General features: G+C 42.5%; 1 protein-coding gene and 1 long non-coding RNA gene across 7 annotated transcripts in view; one reads left to right on the top strand and one right to left on the bottom strand.

The window, feature by feature from the left end:
* Positions 1 to 18,068, bottom strand: part of HELZ (helicase with zinc finger) — a 66,007-nt gene extending 47,939 nt beyond the window's left edge. For 2 of the 4 annotated variants that reach the window (XM_015879518.1, XM_015879519.1), the window contains exons 1-3: positions 17,940 to 18,037; positions 3,378 to 3,605; positions 1,626 to 1,662 (exon numbers count right to left, since the gene is read on the bottom strand). In XM_015879518.1, coding sequence (XP_015735004.1) covers positions 1,626 to 1,662; positions 3,378 to 3,587 — 247 coding nt within the window. In that variant the 5' untranslated portion in view covers positions 3,588 to 3,605; positions 17,940 to 18,037. Of the gene's footprint in view, positions 1 to 1,625; positions 1,663 to 3,377; positions 3,606 to 17,939 lie in introns of all 4 variants that reach the window. The other 2 variants (XM_015879521.2, XM_015879520.1) reach the window with 2 other exon arrangements.
* Positions 18,069 to 18,104: 36 nt separating this feature from the next.
* Positions 18,105 to 18,538, top strand: part of LOC107321995 — a 5,626-nt gene continuing 5,192 nt past the window's right edge. For all 3 annotated transcript variants that reach the window (XR_001558742.2, XR_001558744.2, XR_004309212.1), the window contains exon 1: positions 18,105 to 18,437. This is a non-coding gene — a long non-coding RNA (uncharacterized LOC107321995). The remainder of the gene's footprint in view (positions 18,438 to 18,538) is intronic.

Raw genomic sequence — 18,538 nt, forward strand, 5'->3', positions numbered from 1 at the left:
GACGTTCACATCACTAACAGGAATTACATAAAATGTGACAGAAATAAGAGACCCACAAAAACACGTACACAAAACCAATTAGACAGCTCTTCAAAATGAAACGGTAACTAAGTACTGTGTGTACAGCCCCGCCAGCATTACTCCAGCTTCACCACTCTGATGATACTGACCACATATCCAAAAATAGAGCCTACTTCCCAAACCAGAAGCAGCAGCACCAGAAATAGCTTCAGCGTGTCTGACAGTTTGCTATTTTAGCCTCAAAGACTGGATGTCCAATTATGAAATTTCGTATCATTAACCACACAGTACTACTGAGCTAAAGCATAAAATGTTACAAGACACGGACTAATTCCTTCTGTTAAAGATTTGTGTATCAACTTAGTAGATTTTACTTTACTATCACTCCTTGTAGCAGTGCAAGCACTACACTATACAGAACATGCATTTACCCCCAGAACAACTTATCATTCAAGGTCAAAGTAAAACAGCCACAGGTATGCAACACACTGGGTTTGTAAAAAGATGAAAGGGAAATCTGTCCTTAAAAAAAACATTGTGAGCATCAAGGAATACAGCTAGGCCGTACTCAGGTGCTATTTCAACCAAGACTGGAGGAAAAACCTTTAAGAATGACAATGAAAATACTCAGGTGCTAGGCTACAATCAATAACAGAGCAACAAAGGGAACCCCAAACCAATTGCTGATTGCTATATGCATAAAAATAAGGTGTATATAATACATAGGAACACACACACACCACCTCTACATTGGCCTGAAGTTGATAAATGTCTTCAGTTTTAGATTTGGAAAATGTGCACGCAGAACACGCTGCCATGAATTGAAGATATTAACACTACACTGGACTGATTTTTTTTTATTACTAAGATAAAAGCCGGTTTCTCTAGATTTTTCAGATTTTCAAGTGTACCAAATGATTGGTATTCGATCCCACCCATTTCTACACACAATCAGTGAAAGGAATAATGCAGTTCACACTACAGTTCATCCGAGATGCTGATTTCTGGCACACGTGCCAAGAGAAGAAGAATGTTCAATAGACAAATGTCACCCAACTAACACTACAACAATCCCATCATATTGCATCAATGAGAACACCATTCATTAAAAAGAATTCTCCTTCCTCCTTTAACCATCATCCTTCTTTCCACACATCTCTCATTTGCCATCATGAAAGGCAAGTTGGCATGTGTCAACAGTTAGACCAAGAAAAGTCTACAACTTGAGTTATAATAGCTAAATATCAACCAACAGCCCTAGGAAGGAAGATGGAACAACCGGTTGCCTTTATCATCACAAAAGTCCTAATATTATCAACCTATCCTACATCTGTATACTAAAATATCTACTAGCCAAAGAGCACCCCTATGGCAAAGGAAGCTGTGTTTCAGTTCTAGCACCTGAACGTGAATTACAAAATAGTGATATCTCCTTAGAAAACAAGTAGAGAAAGTATTATAAAACACAAATTTAACTAGCAAAACATCCCCCTGTTAGCAAACCAACAAATTCAGACAACTGACTGCAATTTATAACACTAAATAGTAAAAAAAAAAGAAAAAAACACCCCCCCCCCCCCCAAAAAAAAAAGAAATAACCATACCATGCCTACAGTCTTCATCTGCTTGCCCATACTTTTTCTGAAAGGTAAAACATGAAAAAGTTTAAAAATAGCGTTATTCCACTTGGCACAAACAACGACATGCTTGAATTAGAAGTATCTTAAAACTTTTACAAACTCATTGGCTCTTTCTTTTCCTGGGTAGGACATATAAGGAACATCAGTCACTTGACAAATCCAATCTAAAGAACCCTTACAATGTTGACTTTGTCCTCAAATTCTCAGCAAATGAATATTTTAAAAGAGGTATGTGAATGAGTTAAGGTACGTGTTTAAGTACGTATTTGTAGGTGGCTCACAGCATCCAGGAGAAAACTGAATTTTCTTCCTAGACTCCGGATTAAAAAAAAATAACCGCTGCTAATGGTGTGCTGTTGGAATTTGTAGGGTCTGTAGTTTATTTACTCTGTGTTATTAATGGTGATTCGAAACACTACATCTTTTACTAAAACACAAAGGGAAATAAGACACTTTTCTACTTAAAAATCTGTACAAATCTTTAATACTTAAGTACTTGAATACTTAAAGTATCTACATAATTCTTTAATAGGGAGGTTTTGATTGGAAGAGTTTTCCAAAATCCCTCAAGGCTTACTTACTACAGCAAACGTCACTATCTTGAACAGCCAGACAGGTGCCTCAAAGCATTTCCAGAGGCATTCAGGCCAGAAATGTGTTAAATACTGCTAAGCATCTATCTGCCTATTGACCTATGGAAATGATTTTGAGAAGTCAACCTGTGGAAACACAACTGCCACTAAAAAAACAAACAGAAAAACCAAGCCATCTATATGGTAGGTCACATCTAAACTCAGGAAGCGTCCTGATTCTTGATGTTAGAAGGGGCATGATCAACCTTAAAGGCGTCCAGCAAGGTCCTACAAGTTGGCCAAACATTTTCCATGTGAGATGTTGATGTTCATAACTGATACATGAAGATTTGAGGACAAGAAGACTCCTCTAAATTGATAATAACAACATTTCCAAACCAAAAGGGTAAAGAAAAATTAATCATTCCAGTGTCCTTTCCCTTAAGGAACTGTAGCATTCTAATGCATTCAGGGAAGGTCACACTTTCAGTAATGGCATCACCTACAATACAGGGACATGCACCTTGCCTTGCATTTACAAAATCCCCTACAAAGCTCCCAGTTTTCACATTTCTATTCAAAATCTGCCAGAGCCTAAGAGTTACGTCTTTCAGCAGACATGCTCTAGCCTAGCAATGGAAAACTAGTAGTGATCAAATATTAAAAGACTACTGTTCAGTTATGCAAAAGCAGCTAAATTAAGTATGAACTGGTTGCCTGAATTCTGGTATTTCCTAACTTTGTTTTTTGAGCAATCAAATCTGTAACTTTATTTTCTGCTCTTTAAAGAGAAGGTAATTTGTTATATCACTCAGCATAGATCAATGAAAATAATACTCAAAAAATAAGTTATTTTTCTTCTTAGAATATATTTGGGATTTTTTTGGAAAAAAAAAGATAATTCTCTATTATTTTAAGAAACTGTGATTCAGACCCAGACTATTCAGAGGGCCCAATCTTGAAAAATAAACAGGTCAGGGAAAGCTATGAGAGAGAAGCCTCAAAATGTTTTAACAATGAGGATTCTGTGGCAACCAATATGCCAACTATAGGAAAACACATAATTTTATTTAAATTTTTGATGGTATAAGATAGTTGATTGTTCTTTCCAGTTCATTAGATACTATGAAAGAGTGACACTCACAAGTTGTAAAAAGGAAGCAATTCTATACAGCAGAGTCTCGATTTTGATGCGGTCGATTTCTGCCTGGCATGCCTCCGGGAGGTGAGCTGGGGGGTACTGGCTGAGGGAAAGGAGTGCCTCTGTGCAATGCTTCACTGCCACTTCATAATCCTGCTGCTTAAGGGATTCACATGCTTGTTCACATGACTTCTCTGGTCTTCTGTCTGCCATGACTCAGGGACAGAAATCCTAGAGTGGGGGCAGAGGGGTGATAAAACGTTGGTTAGCTGCATGATGGCAGTGACAACTTGCCAACCAACTGCCATTCCCACCTCCAGGTGCTGTAGCACATCCCCTTTGGTCCATGCCACTTGCATTCCCTATCCCAACCTAACTAACCTCTTACCCCTTTTCTCTCCGTGCTCCTACTCACAGCCCTCCTGGCTCTCACTTCCAATTCTAATTCAAGAAGGTACTTAAGCCCATGACTGATTTTAAAAAATATGTAGTGGTTTCAAACTTCAATGCCAGCATGGGTTTAAGCACTTTGCTGCATAGAGGCTTCTGTGTCCTCAAGTCTGCTTTGGAAGCAATGAAACTCATCCACCAGCCACTTCTCCAAGCCTGCAGCGCCTTCCCCAAGACACCTTCAGTTTCAAAGCACTCCTCACCTACTTCTAGGGCACGTGGGCCAGACGGGGTGGATGAGGCACATGGGATGGACTTAAATTATGTGCCCTTTTACACCATTTATACGAAAATGTCTCACATCCAACACTGCATCGTCCCAAAGGGGAAGGTACATGGGAATGAAGCAGCTTCTGCGTTTCCAAACACATGAGAAAGTTCATCTAAAGAGTAACTACATTAACACTCAGTTGGATCATTTCAATAATCACATGTTTTCAATCAGAAAAGTTAGGTGTTGTTACGTTTACGCAAAGAGCCTTCTGTGTACAACTAAAATTGCAACAGATTTCCACTTGACTCAAGTTCAGTACTGCAGCAAGCTTTACAGATCCAGGACTTGCTGCCCAGCTATAAAATAGTTAATTGATGCCTTTCTCACGTACTTTGTTTTCCTCCTGAGGGACTGAAAAGAGAGGATTTCATGAACTCTGCTGTACTTCTGATTTCCTCACTTCCTGGCTGACGAAGAACCAAAATTCCTCTGACCAGAAGTCTCAGCAGAGCTTCTGTGTGTTTACTGCAGAACAACAGTTTATACACAGATCCCACGCTGGCCAGCACAACCAGCATGCAGAGGGAAGCTCCTTTACCCAGCCCATCTCCCCCAACACAGCACTACAAAAAGCCAATATTATTCACCAATTGCATTACGCTGGCTGTTTTGATTAACACTGAACTATTCTGTGGAGTGGTTTGATACCCCCAGCAGCAGGCACAAATTTCTCCGGTCAGTTGTAGGTCTGGAGAGCACTGCAGTGGATGCTGTATTCTCAGCTCTTTGAGAAACTGAGCAAATGACTCACCCACTTCAGTCTTTCTGCCTGCTAAACCGAGATTAAAATCCGAAGCATGAAGCAGAATAAATGTCAGGATTATTCATTTTCTCCAAATGGCCCGGAGGGCTGCATACCAAAAGAGCTTCATTCACATCTGAACAATTATTTATTCTAATAGCAAACTTCAAGACATCTTCAGAATTTTGCAGAATCAGTTGACAGGCACATCCCCACTATCTGAAGTTACACATCTGAAACAAGAGGACCTTAGAAATACAGCCACAACGTATTATCAGCAACACCTTCATTATCAGTGACCAATTCAAAGCATTCCTCAGCTTCAAACCACCTCACAGCAGTGCCACTGCCCTACAGGAAGGCTTCTGATTTACACAATTAAGTAACATATTCACACACAGCACCTGCAAATGCTGCCAGATAGAAGAGTAAGCATCATGTTGACCTGAGCACACACAGGAGCTGGCAGCTCTTCCCGGTGAGCTAATGCAGAGATGTAAACCCCACTTTGTAATCCCTGCTTCCAAAAGCCTCCTCCCATTAGTAGAAGAAAACTTCCTGACCTACATTTATTTCAAGTCATGTCCAGCTTAACCTCCGCAGAACATCTGCTGTCTCTATCATTTCCAAGATCTGGCTAACTCCAAACTGGTGTAACTCAAACCCTGGTACCTGGTTTTGTTTTGTCCGGGATTTGTGAGAGGCTTTTTCCCTACTAATGATTTTTGGGGTTGATTTTCATAATGTGTATTTCTCCTTCTTGCCAATGAGATTCTCTAAACAAACAAACAGACTAATTAAAAGCTAATCCCCAAATAAAACTGCCCATTTCCCTGCCCAACTGCAGAGTGGGCCAGGAAAGGCAGAAGGGACAGCTTCAGAAGGAAGAGCTCCAAACAAGACCACCTACACTGCCATTTACTTCCCATTTACCACCCTGCTTGGTGCACAAGAAGCTTCTGGAGTAGTACTCCACAGCCTGATTGGTCCAAGTGCAAACGGAAAATGAGTGTAGGAGAGAACATCGTGATCTAGAATTTCAGTATTTCAGAGCAGTTTAACTCCCGACTCTGCACTTCAAAACTACAGAGTTTACTGATGTATTTCATGCAACCAAAGGGTCCACATGCTAAGATAATGGTAAGAGAAAGTAAACAACAGTTCCAAAAAAATTCAAGCAGATGATTTTTAGTTCACTGTAAAGCATCGAGCCAGATAACTCCTGCTGTACTTCATAAACAAACAGATTAGAGGGCACAATTCTATTCCTATTAATGCTATTGGCAAAATTCCCAATGTCTGCCAAGACAGAAGGATCAGATCCAAGGTCTCGCATGCCAAGCTGACAAACAGCAGACAAGTCAGTAAATATTTGCATATTTTAACCAGACATTAACATCTCTTGTGAAGATTTATGCTAAAGCAGCGATGTTCAACTTGCAGTCCCACAGCGAGACCTGAGGAATTTGCCATGAATTGAATGATGCTCCAAGAGCCACAAAGTGGGATCTGTGCTCTGTAGCACATGTTAGACCCAGGGCCATGGGCACACGGAGGGGAAGAGCCTTTCCAGCTGCCTCCCATTACAATGCACAGCTCTGCTGGCAGCAATCAGCACCCACCTGCTCCCTGCTAGAGCCATCAGCTGTACGTCCTGCCAGCACCGTGCTGCAGGCGCTGAGAAAGAGCAGCAGTACATCAGCTTGGGAAAGGTATATGGTCACTGTGCTGCTTCCAAGGACTTGCACAAAACTGAAAAGGCCTCTGGACAATAAGGAAAACCACATTCAGCTTCTTACTGATATGCAGAGGTCAGCTGCTCCAGCAGTTCTTGCCACGTGCTGCCATCTACCCAGACAGAAGATGCTGTTCTAAAGATCTTTGCTAGTTAAGAACAAATTTATTTTATTACCTGTAATAATAAAGGCCAAAAACTGCATTCATTAGTGGAGCTGCTCAAGAATCCATCCATCAGTTTCCATGCTTCACTAAAGCAGTCTCCAAACCTTGTACACCTGGCATAACTTCCTGAAGTTAGTTACACCAAGATGTAAGCAATTCACATATGAAGGTCTCAGAACTGTGAGAACTGTTTCCATAATACAAAGAAGTAATATTTGGGAAGTCAGATAGCCGGGAAGGACACAGCATTGTGACTCAACAGCCCTTACTTCCGTCTCCCTCAAAATGATCAGGAAAAGATTCACAACAAACTTTAATTTATACAGGCAAGGAAAAGTCTGGGTTCATTTTATAACCCGAAGCAAGTAAAATACACGAGGTAGTGCTACACAGCACAAATGTTAGCTGTCATACCTGTAACTGCAACATCATACTTAATTAAAAAAACAAAAAGGAATAGATCACTAAAGCTCAACTATAGAGACACAGCAAACATACTCTATTTGTCAGTCCACATACTGAAATAGAGAATAAATCCATTTACTGCTAAACCACATTATATAGTTGTTCATCAACTTAAGGTACCTCTGCATAATGTCATGTAACTGTTTTTGTAGTACACTGAAATAGCACTCAAGTATCTTTAGATAAGCAAAATCAAATTATTAACTTTCCTTACTTAAAAATATAAAATGAATGTATTTTGCTTTAAAAAAGTATTTATACAAAAAAGTATTTTAGGCAAGTTTACAAGACGGAATATAATACAGATGCCACTTACAGACATACATACAGACATACAGTACATATGTGCACTACATATACATCATAAATAATCCCATCCTCAGAAATCATTGAATGAAGTGTAAACAGATGATGATTGTGCACTACACCAATATGGAACAGAATAAAGAGGAAAAGAACAGTGCCTCTCGCATGCAGAAGAGTCACAGGAAAGATTACTGCTGAGCTTGTTTGTCTTTTAAAGCAAGAACCTAACAGCTGAATTCTTATGTACTCATCTACAGTATGATGTAGATGATGTAGCTATGGCTGAAGTTGGTAACACACAGTGCTCAGAAATGCACTGCACACCTTACAGAACAAATACAAAGTCCCCACCCTTGAGAGAGGACAATCTTATCTGTTTTCTAAAATAACCAAATTACTCCAGTGAATGCTGTACAACTCCAGGGAAAAGGACCCTGCTTTACATTCCATAAATGATGTGAAATCTGAAATGGAGCATACAGAAGGAGGAAGGCTTATTTCAAGGTTCCACTATATAGCATAACAGCAACAAGAACTTGCACTGCTTTGCCTCTAGAGAACATGATATGCTTGATTCCAGGAGGAAAAAAAAATGAATGAAAAGTAGAGAACATCATGAACCTGTTAAATATATTAAATATACAGGTTGTCCTTCCACTTCAAAAATCAAGAAAAAAAGACAGGACTGTAAACTAGGAGGACAGGGGATCTCTGGTCACACAACTCCAGCCTTCAGTCTGATCCTGTAAACTTAACACATGAAATAAACACAACAGCACCCACAGTATGAGGAACAAGTGTCTATGGGTGATTTACCATTCACTTACCAGCAGTACAGAAATACAGCAGCAACTCAGATTAAATGGTTTCTGCATCTGAATCCTGTGCTCTTTAGATCACTTTACATACATCACAGATGGGAACAAGTTAGATTTTATCACATGACAGCTAGGATTTCAGTACAGACCCTTTATTAAGTGATCATTAACAGCTTGTTATCTCCACTAATCTCTTCTGTTTTCACTTTGGAAGCAGTAGTAGGAAGAACAATTTATGTCACAAATGGCAGCAATAATCACACATGGATAAATTGGCCATCTTTGGCCTCACATCCCAAATTAACTCCTGCTCTTAGTATTTGTAATCATCCCATCCAACATATTAATATTCTGAATATCTTCATCTCCTGCCTTTCAATATATACATTTTGGGGGGAAGGGCTGGGGGGAGGGGGTGGGTAAGTTTGTTTATATACAGCTGTCCAAAAGCATTACCTATTACTATGCAAAACAGATGGCAAGTCACAGCCCCACACTATCCACCTCACATGCATCACTGCATGCAGGAATGACAGACACAAGTCTCCTATTTACACACAGCAAAACCAGAAAACACCGCCTAGTTACATGACAGCACTGCACTGAAGTGCCATTACAAGCACTGGGTTGCAAAGTTCACCATGCGGAAGCTGTGCAGTGAGCAAGTGACTGGTACAAGGTGATGCTCGCCCTCCCATGCACCTGTATGATGCCAACACATGTACCTGCAGGAATCACATCATCCCTCTCACATGGTACCAGGTCAAAGAACCAGGCAAAGCACAGGCTGCTGCTTTACCAGCACCCAGCTCAATTCTTCTGCACAGCACCTAAGGCCTTATTTACTGCATGCAACTCAAACCTGGTCTCAGAACTGCATTTCAGTGTTTCCATAAGCTTTTTGGTAATGCCTGACAAAGCACTTTGCAAGTATTAAGAAAAGCCTTCTCATTTTAATTCATAAACATTAACGCCCAGTCTCTATGACTCTCATATTCAGCCTAAGATATAAAAAAGTGACTTTCCCCCCTTGTGTTCTACCATATTCCATAGAGCCTGTCATACAACCAGGGTAAAACTCAGCATCTGTGGTATGACTTCAGTGTAACTGCAGCATTCAGCACTTCTTTACATCACAACACGACATCACTCATCAGAAGAACAGAAAATAAAGCAAAGATATGGCTCAATTGTGAATTGCTTCACCTGCCCAATTCCAACTTACTAAAAACTGCCCAATTTATGCACATAATGAAAATGTGTTAGTGTTATAAGAGAAATTATACGTACCCATGAATTAGCTCTTCCATTTCTTTCTAACACCCAGTATTTCCTGACCTCAATCTCCTTGTTCATCCATGCTCATCTTCAAATTCATTGTACACATCCTGGGAAAACCTACACTTTGGACCCTGTGTTTAAACCAAGTCACTGCCTCCTCTGTGCTGTGTGAAGACAGAACATACAGGAAAGCGGAACTGACTTTTGGGAGCGCAGATGGGGAATTCTGCGCTCTCATTTTTGTCCAAAACTACACCAGGGAATGACTGGGGGAATGAAAAAGCCCCAGCCTTCAAATAGTACGGAAATCCCCTTCAGCTCAGGCTGAAATAAATTCACAGCAGAGATGATCTTTTAGATTTGCGCTAATAACCAATTTAACCGATGCAGATTTTCACAGGGTTGATAAACATAACCTTGGCCAGAACAGCACGCTATGCCACCTCTTCTTATCTTCCTGCAAAGCTGAGCTCCAGCACCTTCCATTTTTTCCTTTCCATTGTTCTTTTTACTGTGAACAGAAGAATATATTTTCTAGAACTTGTTTAGAAAGACTCAACCATGTCAGCAGAACCCTTCACTCCCTCTACAGCACCTGAAAAGATGCCCTGAGATAGACACCTACCATGGGAAATTTCAGCCCAAAATAATTACAATTTGGCAAGTAACTGTAATAGTGAGCAGCAGGTAACATCATAACAGGCGGTGCTTCTGCCCCGCCTAAAGTTCTTTTGGCTCCTTCTTAGAAAATCCTCACGTAAGCAGGCTTTCATAATAACTGGGCAACAGCAGCCGCCTGTATTCCGTATTGGTTTTTTTCCCATATATGTTCTTGCTGCTTTTTCAGAGCAGAGTTTCTCACACTTATGCAAGATGAGGGCATTTTAATTGAAATATTGTCTCATGGTTACCGTTTTATCCCCATAACAACATCACCAATTACTTACTGTTTAAAAATGCTTTATAAAGGTAATTCAATCTTGGCTTCTCTTAATGACATTTACCCAAGGAAAACAAAGGCTAAAATCACTACGGCGTGGTGCAGGACCAACCTACAGGTCTCCAGCTCCTACAGTGATGCAGCAGAAGATGGTATCCATATTCTACAGCTGTTTAAAATGTCCTATCAGCAGCGCTTACAGCTTACATAGCAGAGCTTCTCTTCTCAAACACTTGAGTAACACGACCAGGCCTCGTTCCCAAGTATCTGCACATTTCACAACATAATGGTTAGTAATGATTTTGACCAAGAAAAAGCGAATCCCGCTGATCTCAAGGATTTATCAGTCACGCAGTTACCAATATTCTTCTCCGCTGAGTCATACGACTGCCAAAAGCCCTTCCTGAGCTATGCCTGTGCTATGACATGCAGGTACATCTGCGTACGTATGACTAAACACGTCACTTCACTTCCAAAATGCCAAGCACTTACACAATGATGTGACCAGTGAATGCAGAGGGATGTCAGACAAGGTTCCCAAGCACCATTTCCACACATAACGATATACATGAATGTAATGCAGAAGCTTAAAGGCAACAACATATGGCACAGCAGCTCCCCACCAGGCTCACTCAAGTTCCGCTCACAGCACGGCCCACAGAGAGCAACAGCCCACTGGCCAAGCTCACCGACTTCCTTGAGCTCAGGGACAGAATCAGACTTAGCAGTTCCTCACTTGGCCTCGTGTTCAAATCATCTTCTGCTAACAAACTTATATTTGGATTTCACTATTAAAAGTATTTTTAAAACCAGGAAATTCTTTCCCGCAGCAAACCCTTTCCTTTTGGAAAGCCCCATACAAACTCTCCCATTTTTCCTCTACCAGCAAAGCAGCTCCAAAGCCCAGTGGCTCAATCCAGGTTTCCTCTGCTCTAAAATGATTCTGTCGTGATGCTGAGTCTCTTCTCAAGTGTCAAGCTTCAAGTTTCACACAAGATGTTTCTCAACCATTACACATCCTGATAATGCAGAGCACCACAACCATATGTGTAAGGGATCTACCCGGAAATCACAGCTCAGGTCACCAGTTGCTACAGGTATATACCATAGAGTTGAATTAAAAAGCCCAAAATTTATTTTGTTCGAGAAGCAAAGCATGAACTGCTCTGAATTGCTCTTTCAATTCATTCAAGAAGGAAAAGAATGCAAAACTCTTCAAGCTGAATATCAGCTAACAGTGCACAGTTCATAAACCGAATGCAGAAATTTGCCTGAAGGCAGTGACACAAAACAGAGAACTCCTCTTTCAATACACTTAAATTCTTCATTGTCGCATCATAATGAACTTACATTTATTATCATAGTGAGTAACATTGACCAAATTTTTTGTTACACATTCACAGTGCTTCACACAGAAGGGTCCCACTGTACCAGACTCCATAGCACAGTGCCACCCACAGATACCCCAAACACCTTTCCCCAAGCTATTACCTATCATGTAACCGTGGTATTTCTGGGCACTGTTTTGAAAGTTCAAAGCAGTAACAAACCTCCACCATTACAAATCATTATCTTTATTATAAATAATCTTTGAAATTCATCTCATCGTGGCTCTGTTTCAAATAATAAGGCATAATATAGCTAACCTCGGATTGAGGAATATTCTTCTGGCTCCATATTTTAATGATATTATCCTTCTGCATCCAGATAATGCTTTTACAACTTCCTTATTTCCTCCCCTAAAATGCAGGAACGCAATACCACAAACAAGTTCTATTTCCAGAACTCTCCTGAGATCAGGATATGGACTCCCAAACTCCTCCTCACACAGCAAACCCTGAGGGCAGCCCCATAACTCAGTTCCCAAACAACACAAGTTGCACAACGGCGTTCTCCCGACCCCTCGGCATTCTCCCTACTCATCCCTTTTGAAATGAACATTAGAGATTCAGTCACATATTTTTAAACCCCACTCAAAAAACAGACATCAGCAGCAATGAGTAACGATCCTACTGTGGTTAACGGAATCATTCTGACAAAGCTTTGGGAGAAGAAAAGCGGTGCCCAGCCTAGGCAAACAAATACAAACCAGGGCACAGCCAAGTAATATCCATGAGTTCCAAAGTCAAAACAACTGCCTTGCACCGTTCCACACATGCGACTGCCTCGAGATATGGCCAAGTACAGTTACCTCAAAGCTACTAGCCTAAACAACTATAATCCAAAACAATTTCAGCAAAATACCCGCAGTGCTCAGCTACAACACTGTGCTAGCAGAGACTCAGAGGCACGTTATGAAAACATTCTCCTTAACAACCTCCCTGTGCAGACGAGAGGAGTCCAACACGTTCTGGCTGCTGGGATGGCAGGGATCAGCTGCAAGCAGGATCCAGGAATCCCAACCAGCTGCAGGGAATTCAGATGGCAAGAGATCACCCTTCAGGAACACAAACACACTGTCCATCCTCCCCCCAGAATTATCTCAGAATAAAATTAAATTATCATTATTAAAATATCAGTTATCTTAAGATAATGTAGAGAAGATACATAGGAAGCACTGTTTAACATGTTGCCAAAACCACTATGCTTTTCATTTGTAGCACTCTCTATTTATTATGTCCACAAAGATTTGCTACTTTCTTGGTTTGCTAAACCACTAAATATTTTCCAGCAAATTAAACACTTGTGCTGCTTTGCTAACAACAGAGATTCAAGAACAGCTCTCGCTGTTAAGTATTTCCCTTTGCTGTGGGGTCTGGAGGGCTCTGAAAAATATCTTCCTAAGCATATTTAAGCGGTGTAATTTTTAGTGTTTTGATGAATACACTATTTTTGCAGTATATAATTACGAAGGAAAAAAAAACCAACATGCAATTCACAGACTGAACGACTGCTTCTAAACAACACTAACTACCCCAGGAACAGCTCAGAACAACGCATGCACTGCTCGCATTTTGACCTTTACTTCCTGCCCCTCCAACATTTAAAATTTCTCATGTGACATAATTCTACTCTTGTTTTTCTTTCATTTCTGCCCTGAGATCAGTAGTCTTCCTGTGACAGAACAGATCAGAAAACCTATTTCCCCAGAGCACACACAATCCAAAGACTGAAAAACATCCACTTCAGCCAATGCCATTCTTCACACGAGTGGTACTTCCTGAGACTAACAGAAACAAATCACACAGCAGTTTGCAGTCACCACCTCCAAAATATCTCTCCACATAAAATAACTTACAGAAACTCTTCCCCCAACTCTGCAGCACTTCATACCTGCTGCTTCTTGGCAATGCTGTAGAGTACAAGGCAGAGTCTTTGCACACCTGATAGGACTCTGTGATGCTCAGATCAAGACCGTTTGGGTCTCATCCACAACTCAGGTGGGGCAATAGTAACCACTTGTTTCAGTGTAGTAAAATTTCATTTACAAAGGAATAAGATTGAAACCTATGGTTTCTTACCTGACTTTTTGGAGGACCCTGAGAAAAGACTGGGGAAATAATCAGTGCGTTCCTATTAGATCGATAACAAAAAAATTGACATATAAATTGTAGGGAAATATTTGCATATTATATTACCTCTACTTTAGGCATCCTTTAACCAATGTTAATGTGCAATGGAAATGCAACAACAACTACAAAATTGCACGCCTGAGTAATTAGAATCTGCCTGCTTCCATTCCTAAGGACTTCTTTTCCTACAATAACATTCCCTTTCCTCAGACATGAGAGATCACCTCTTGTTGAAACCTCACGTTATAAACATTTGTGTGAAGAGATGAGATCTCCACAAGCAGGACTGGTTTTGAATACGGAACCTGAGTTACGTACCAGTACTACCACAATAAAACCACCAGAAGCCCTGTTTCTGTATAGCAGTCTAACATCATAGACTCCTAAGTTCACCATAAACAGTTGAGTCGTCCACTGCCATCCCTAAATACTGGTCAAAACCTCACTGCACATCAATGCTGCACCAGCTTTTGAAGAAGTGGTCTCTTTTTCACTGTTCTCTCTCTTCATTTGCTTGCTGGTGGGCTGGGGGAAAAAAAAGACAACAGCAGTACTCTACAAGCATATGAACTATTATATCTTTCAATATGTTACTGATATATATAAATACAAGTGCTGGCTATTGCCAAAGGCCATGGAAAAAAATAGCAAGACAAATAAGAAAAGGAAGGCCTTGTTTGTTCTGGTAATTTGATCCATAATACATCCACTTAAGTGGAGAAAAGCATACATTCCACGCAGTGATAAAGGGGTCTTGCTTTAGGACTACTGTGAAAGAAGGGAAGATGGGGAATGCCAAGTTTCGTCCTCCCATCGTGGGCCATCAGCAACCTTGGGCACAGAGGAACACTGGGGATCTGCTTCTGGGAACGAGACCTCAATCTCCTCCCCCAGATACAATGCTAAGAAAACATTACGGCCAGGATTCACATTCCTGTGAGAATTCTTGGCCTACTGATCACCAAGGCAGAGGGAATGCTGGCTGCCCAACCGCCTACCCCTACGCTAGGTTAGAACAACACCATCCTTCCTTCTTGTTCTCCTGCGGCTTTCCCAAGTTATTTAGGCTGCATGCTGGAGACAGGAGTTATATTATTACAAAACACTTCTCTAATTGAGATTTCACTCCTGCTACCAGACCTATCTGGGTACCACTGACCTCAAGAGGGAATACCAGGGAGGTGAAAGCTTCAAGGGCTTTCAGCTAATCATCTGAATTGCTCCAGCAACTGCTTCTGCCATTACTAAAATGAGAATCCCTAGAATTAAGGGCAGTAGCAAACAAAGTGCTACTAAACAGCAGTAAAAAATAAGTCAGAAAGAATATCCAGCTATACTTCCAAGAGGATTCTAGTAACGAATATAATTGCATACATTGGAGGAAATATTTCATCGGACTAATAAATCAACAATCAGAAAAGATCAGTAATAATTCTGCCCAGCTTTTATATACCCTCCCTCATCTACAGCCGTCACAACTCTTTACAAGATTCATGACTCCTATTTTAAATTCCTTTAAAAAAAAATCATAAACAAGTGAAGGGATTTTCATCACACAGCCCAAATCCCTTGAGGGCCAGGCCTGTACCCCATCCACTTGGAAACATTTGCTCTTCACTCTCCCTTGAAATGGGAATTTCTGAGTGTTACCTGAAATGTTATCTGCAAACCACAGCCCTTAACCTACAACCAGCTCCACAAATACAGATCCTAAAGCCCAGGAACAACTTCACTGAAATCAATGAGATCCCACAACCTGGCAGATCAAGTAACAGAACTGGGTGAAAATACAGCTCAACATGCAGCTTCCACATCTCCCTTTAGTTTCAAGTCAGCTGGGAGAGACAAAACCACTCAAAAATAAGAAAAAATAAGAACATACCACTTTGCTATTATAATCTCTTGAGTCCTAGAGCTATCGCTTGGAATGCATCTCCCTCTTCCTCAGGAAAACGTATCTGAACTCACTGAAAAAGTCACAGTGGTCATATGAATAAAGGATGAGAAATACATACTCTATGTTTGAGGGTTTTTTTAAGTCCAGAATCCGCACAGGTGAGGAACGATAACAGAACTTGGATTTCTGTGTGTTTCTGTTGCTTGTTTTAAGTAATTTGTGCTTTCATAACATACCACAAATACAACTCAATTTTATCAGTAATAACGCACAAAACATTCTTTCACTTACCAATAAAGAAGTGCTCTGCTAATTAAAGTTCAACAAAGAAAGCTGAACTCAGCTTCCAGCGCTCATAATTTGTCTGCAGTGGAAGCTCAGCCTACCCAGGCCTGATTCATTCATGGGCAAATCCTTCCGTCTGCATCCGGAAGAGGAGGATGTTGCTGGTGGTCACTGCTCTGCCCTCACCCAGCTGCCCCAAGCCAACAGGCTTTGCCATTTAAAACACAGATTCACCGATATTTAAATAACAGTTTAAGAAATCTCATCTTAAAACCTCTGTTCTACCAGTGTGTCTTGGGGAAAAACAAATCAAAATCATTTACAAGCAAAGTATCTCATGTAATTTAGTTTTATCTTTTAATTTTACAAAGGAATTTGGATCTCCTAAAAGTAATATATTAAAAAGAGGAATAACTCATCCTTTCCTTTGTTTCCATTTTAATATTGAACAGAAAGACCAACACCTATAAAGCCCCAATTGAAGCCACCTCAACAAGACTGGCCATCTCTCAACAAGGAGATGTATTCTTATGCCATTTCTGGTACTGCAACTGATTTATTTTATGTTTTAAACAGAGAATTCAATATGTGATTTTAAAACTCCGGCTGAAGCTCAGTGTGACTGGGCTAAAAACATTAAACCTCATTACCTTGTGAACTCCTTTGGACAGTAAGTGAAAAACAACCTTGCAACCATTTCCCTGCATTTCTGAATCTCCATCGATGATGCATTTAATCACATTACTACAATCAAACAACAGCTCCACCAACAGTGCACTGAATCCAAACAAACCCAATCATTTGGATATTAATACCAGGACACGACCCATTCAATTCCTCAAGAGGGGTAAAGCTGTGAGCAGCTCTACTCGGGAAATCTGCTTCAAAAAATAAAGGGGGGAAAAAAAGAAAACAAAACAAAAGGGGGCCGTAGGGCAACCTGCGGTATAAACTTTCCCGTCCGCAGTTTCACAACAGTGGCTTTGTACAGGAGGCGATCTCGGGATCTCCGCGGCCCTCCCAGCTCAGCGCCCTCACAAAGCCTGCCTGCAAAAAAAACCAAAATCCCCCTCCCGTGCCAAGCCTGCCTCGCTCGGAGGGCTCGTTTTAAAGCAGCCGTTAAATCCTCACCGCTTCTTTTTCCACCCCTCCGCAGTCCCTGCTATCTAAGCCATTTTCCCCCCACTTATTTATTTCGGCATTTCCTGGCTGCCGCTGCCCGTCCCCTCCCACCCCGCCCGGCACAACCCGAAGCCGCCCCTCGCCTCCCCGCATCGCCCTCCCCCACCGAGCACCCCCAGAGCGGGGACAGCCGGCCTTGTGCGAGCACCCCCCCTCCCCACCCCAGCTCCCCGGGCTGCCCCCACGTTGCCTCCTCCTCACCGAGCTCCAGGCCGCACCCGTCCGCCCGCCCCCAGCTCTGGGCCCTCGGCAGAGCCCGGCAGCCCCCGGGGCTCCGGCCGAGCCCGCCCGCAAACAGCCCCCGAGCGGCCGCCGCCGCAGGGCCCTCCGCAGACACTGGGCCCGCTCCAGCCGGCACCGCTCAGCCCCCGGCCCGCCCCGCACGCTCCTCCCGGCCCTTCGACCGTCCGAGGGGCACCGGGAACACCCCGAGTCTCTCGTACGGGCCCCCCCGGCCCGGCCCCGCCGCCCTCGGGCCTCACTGGGGGCGAATGGGGAAGTCCTGACTTACCTGTCATTACTTTCTACGCCATCTTGGATCCACTTGTCAACGTCCCCACAAAGCATTGTGGGAAAACCCTCCCCCGCCCTCCTCACGGCCCGGCGGGCAGCGGGGGAAGGAGGAGGGCGAAGGGCGGCCGGGTTGGGAACGGCCGGGACGGGGTGAGGAGGGACGGGATGGGAGCGGGGCTGACCGCCACACCGGGGGGACATGGGGGGAGGCGGCGGGTGTGCGAGCTGCGGCCGAGGCTCTGCCCTCCCCTCTGACCGCTGTGTGAGGGGGCACGGCCGGGCGGCAGGCGCTTTTTTTCTCTGTTTTTTCGAGGTTTGTTTTGTTTTGTTTTGTGTTTTGTGTGGGTTTTTTTTTTTGGCTGGGGTTGGGGGTGTTGTTTTTGCCCCCCTCTCGTTTCCTGGGAGTCGTGTCGCTGCCTCCACACTCTCGCAGCAGCTGCCAAAGGCCGACAGGTCCCTCAGGTACCCGCCCGGCGGAGCCCCCCGAGCCGAGCAGGTTGGGCCTTCCCTTCTCCATCCCTTCCCTTCTCCATCCCTTCCCTTCTCCATCCCTTCCCTTCTCCATCCCTTCCCTTCTCCATCCCTTCCCTTCTCCAT

The sequence above is a fragment of the Coturnix japonica genome, chromosome 18 (genome assembly GCF_001577835.2).
Source record: "Coturnix japonica isolate 7356 chromosome 18, Coturnix japonica 2.1, whole genome shotgun sequence".
NCBI classification, from domain to species: domain Eukaryota; kingdom Metazoa; phylum Chordata; class Aves; order Galliformes; family Phasianidae; genus Coturnix; species Coturnix japonica.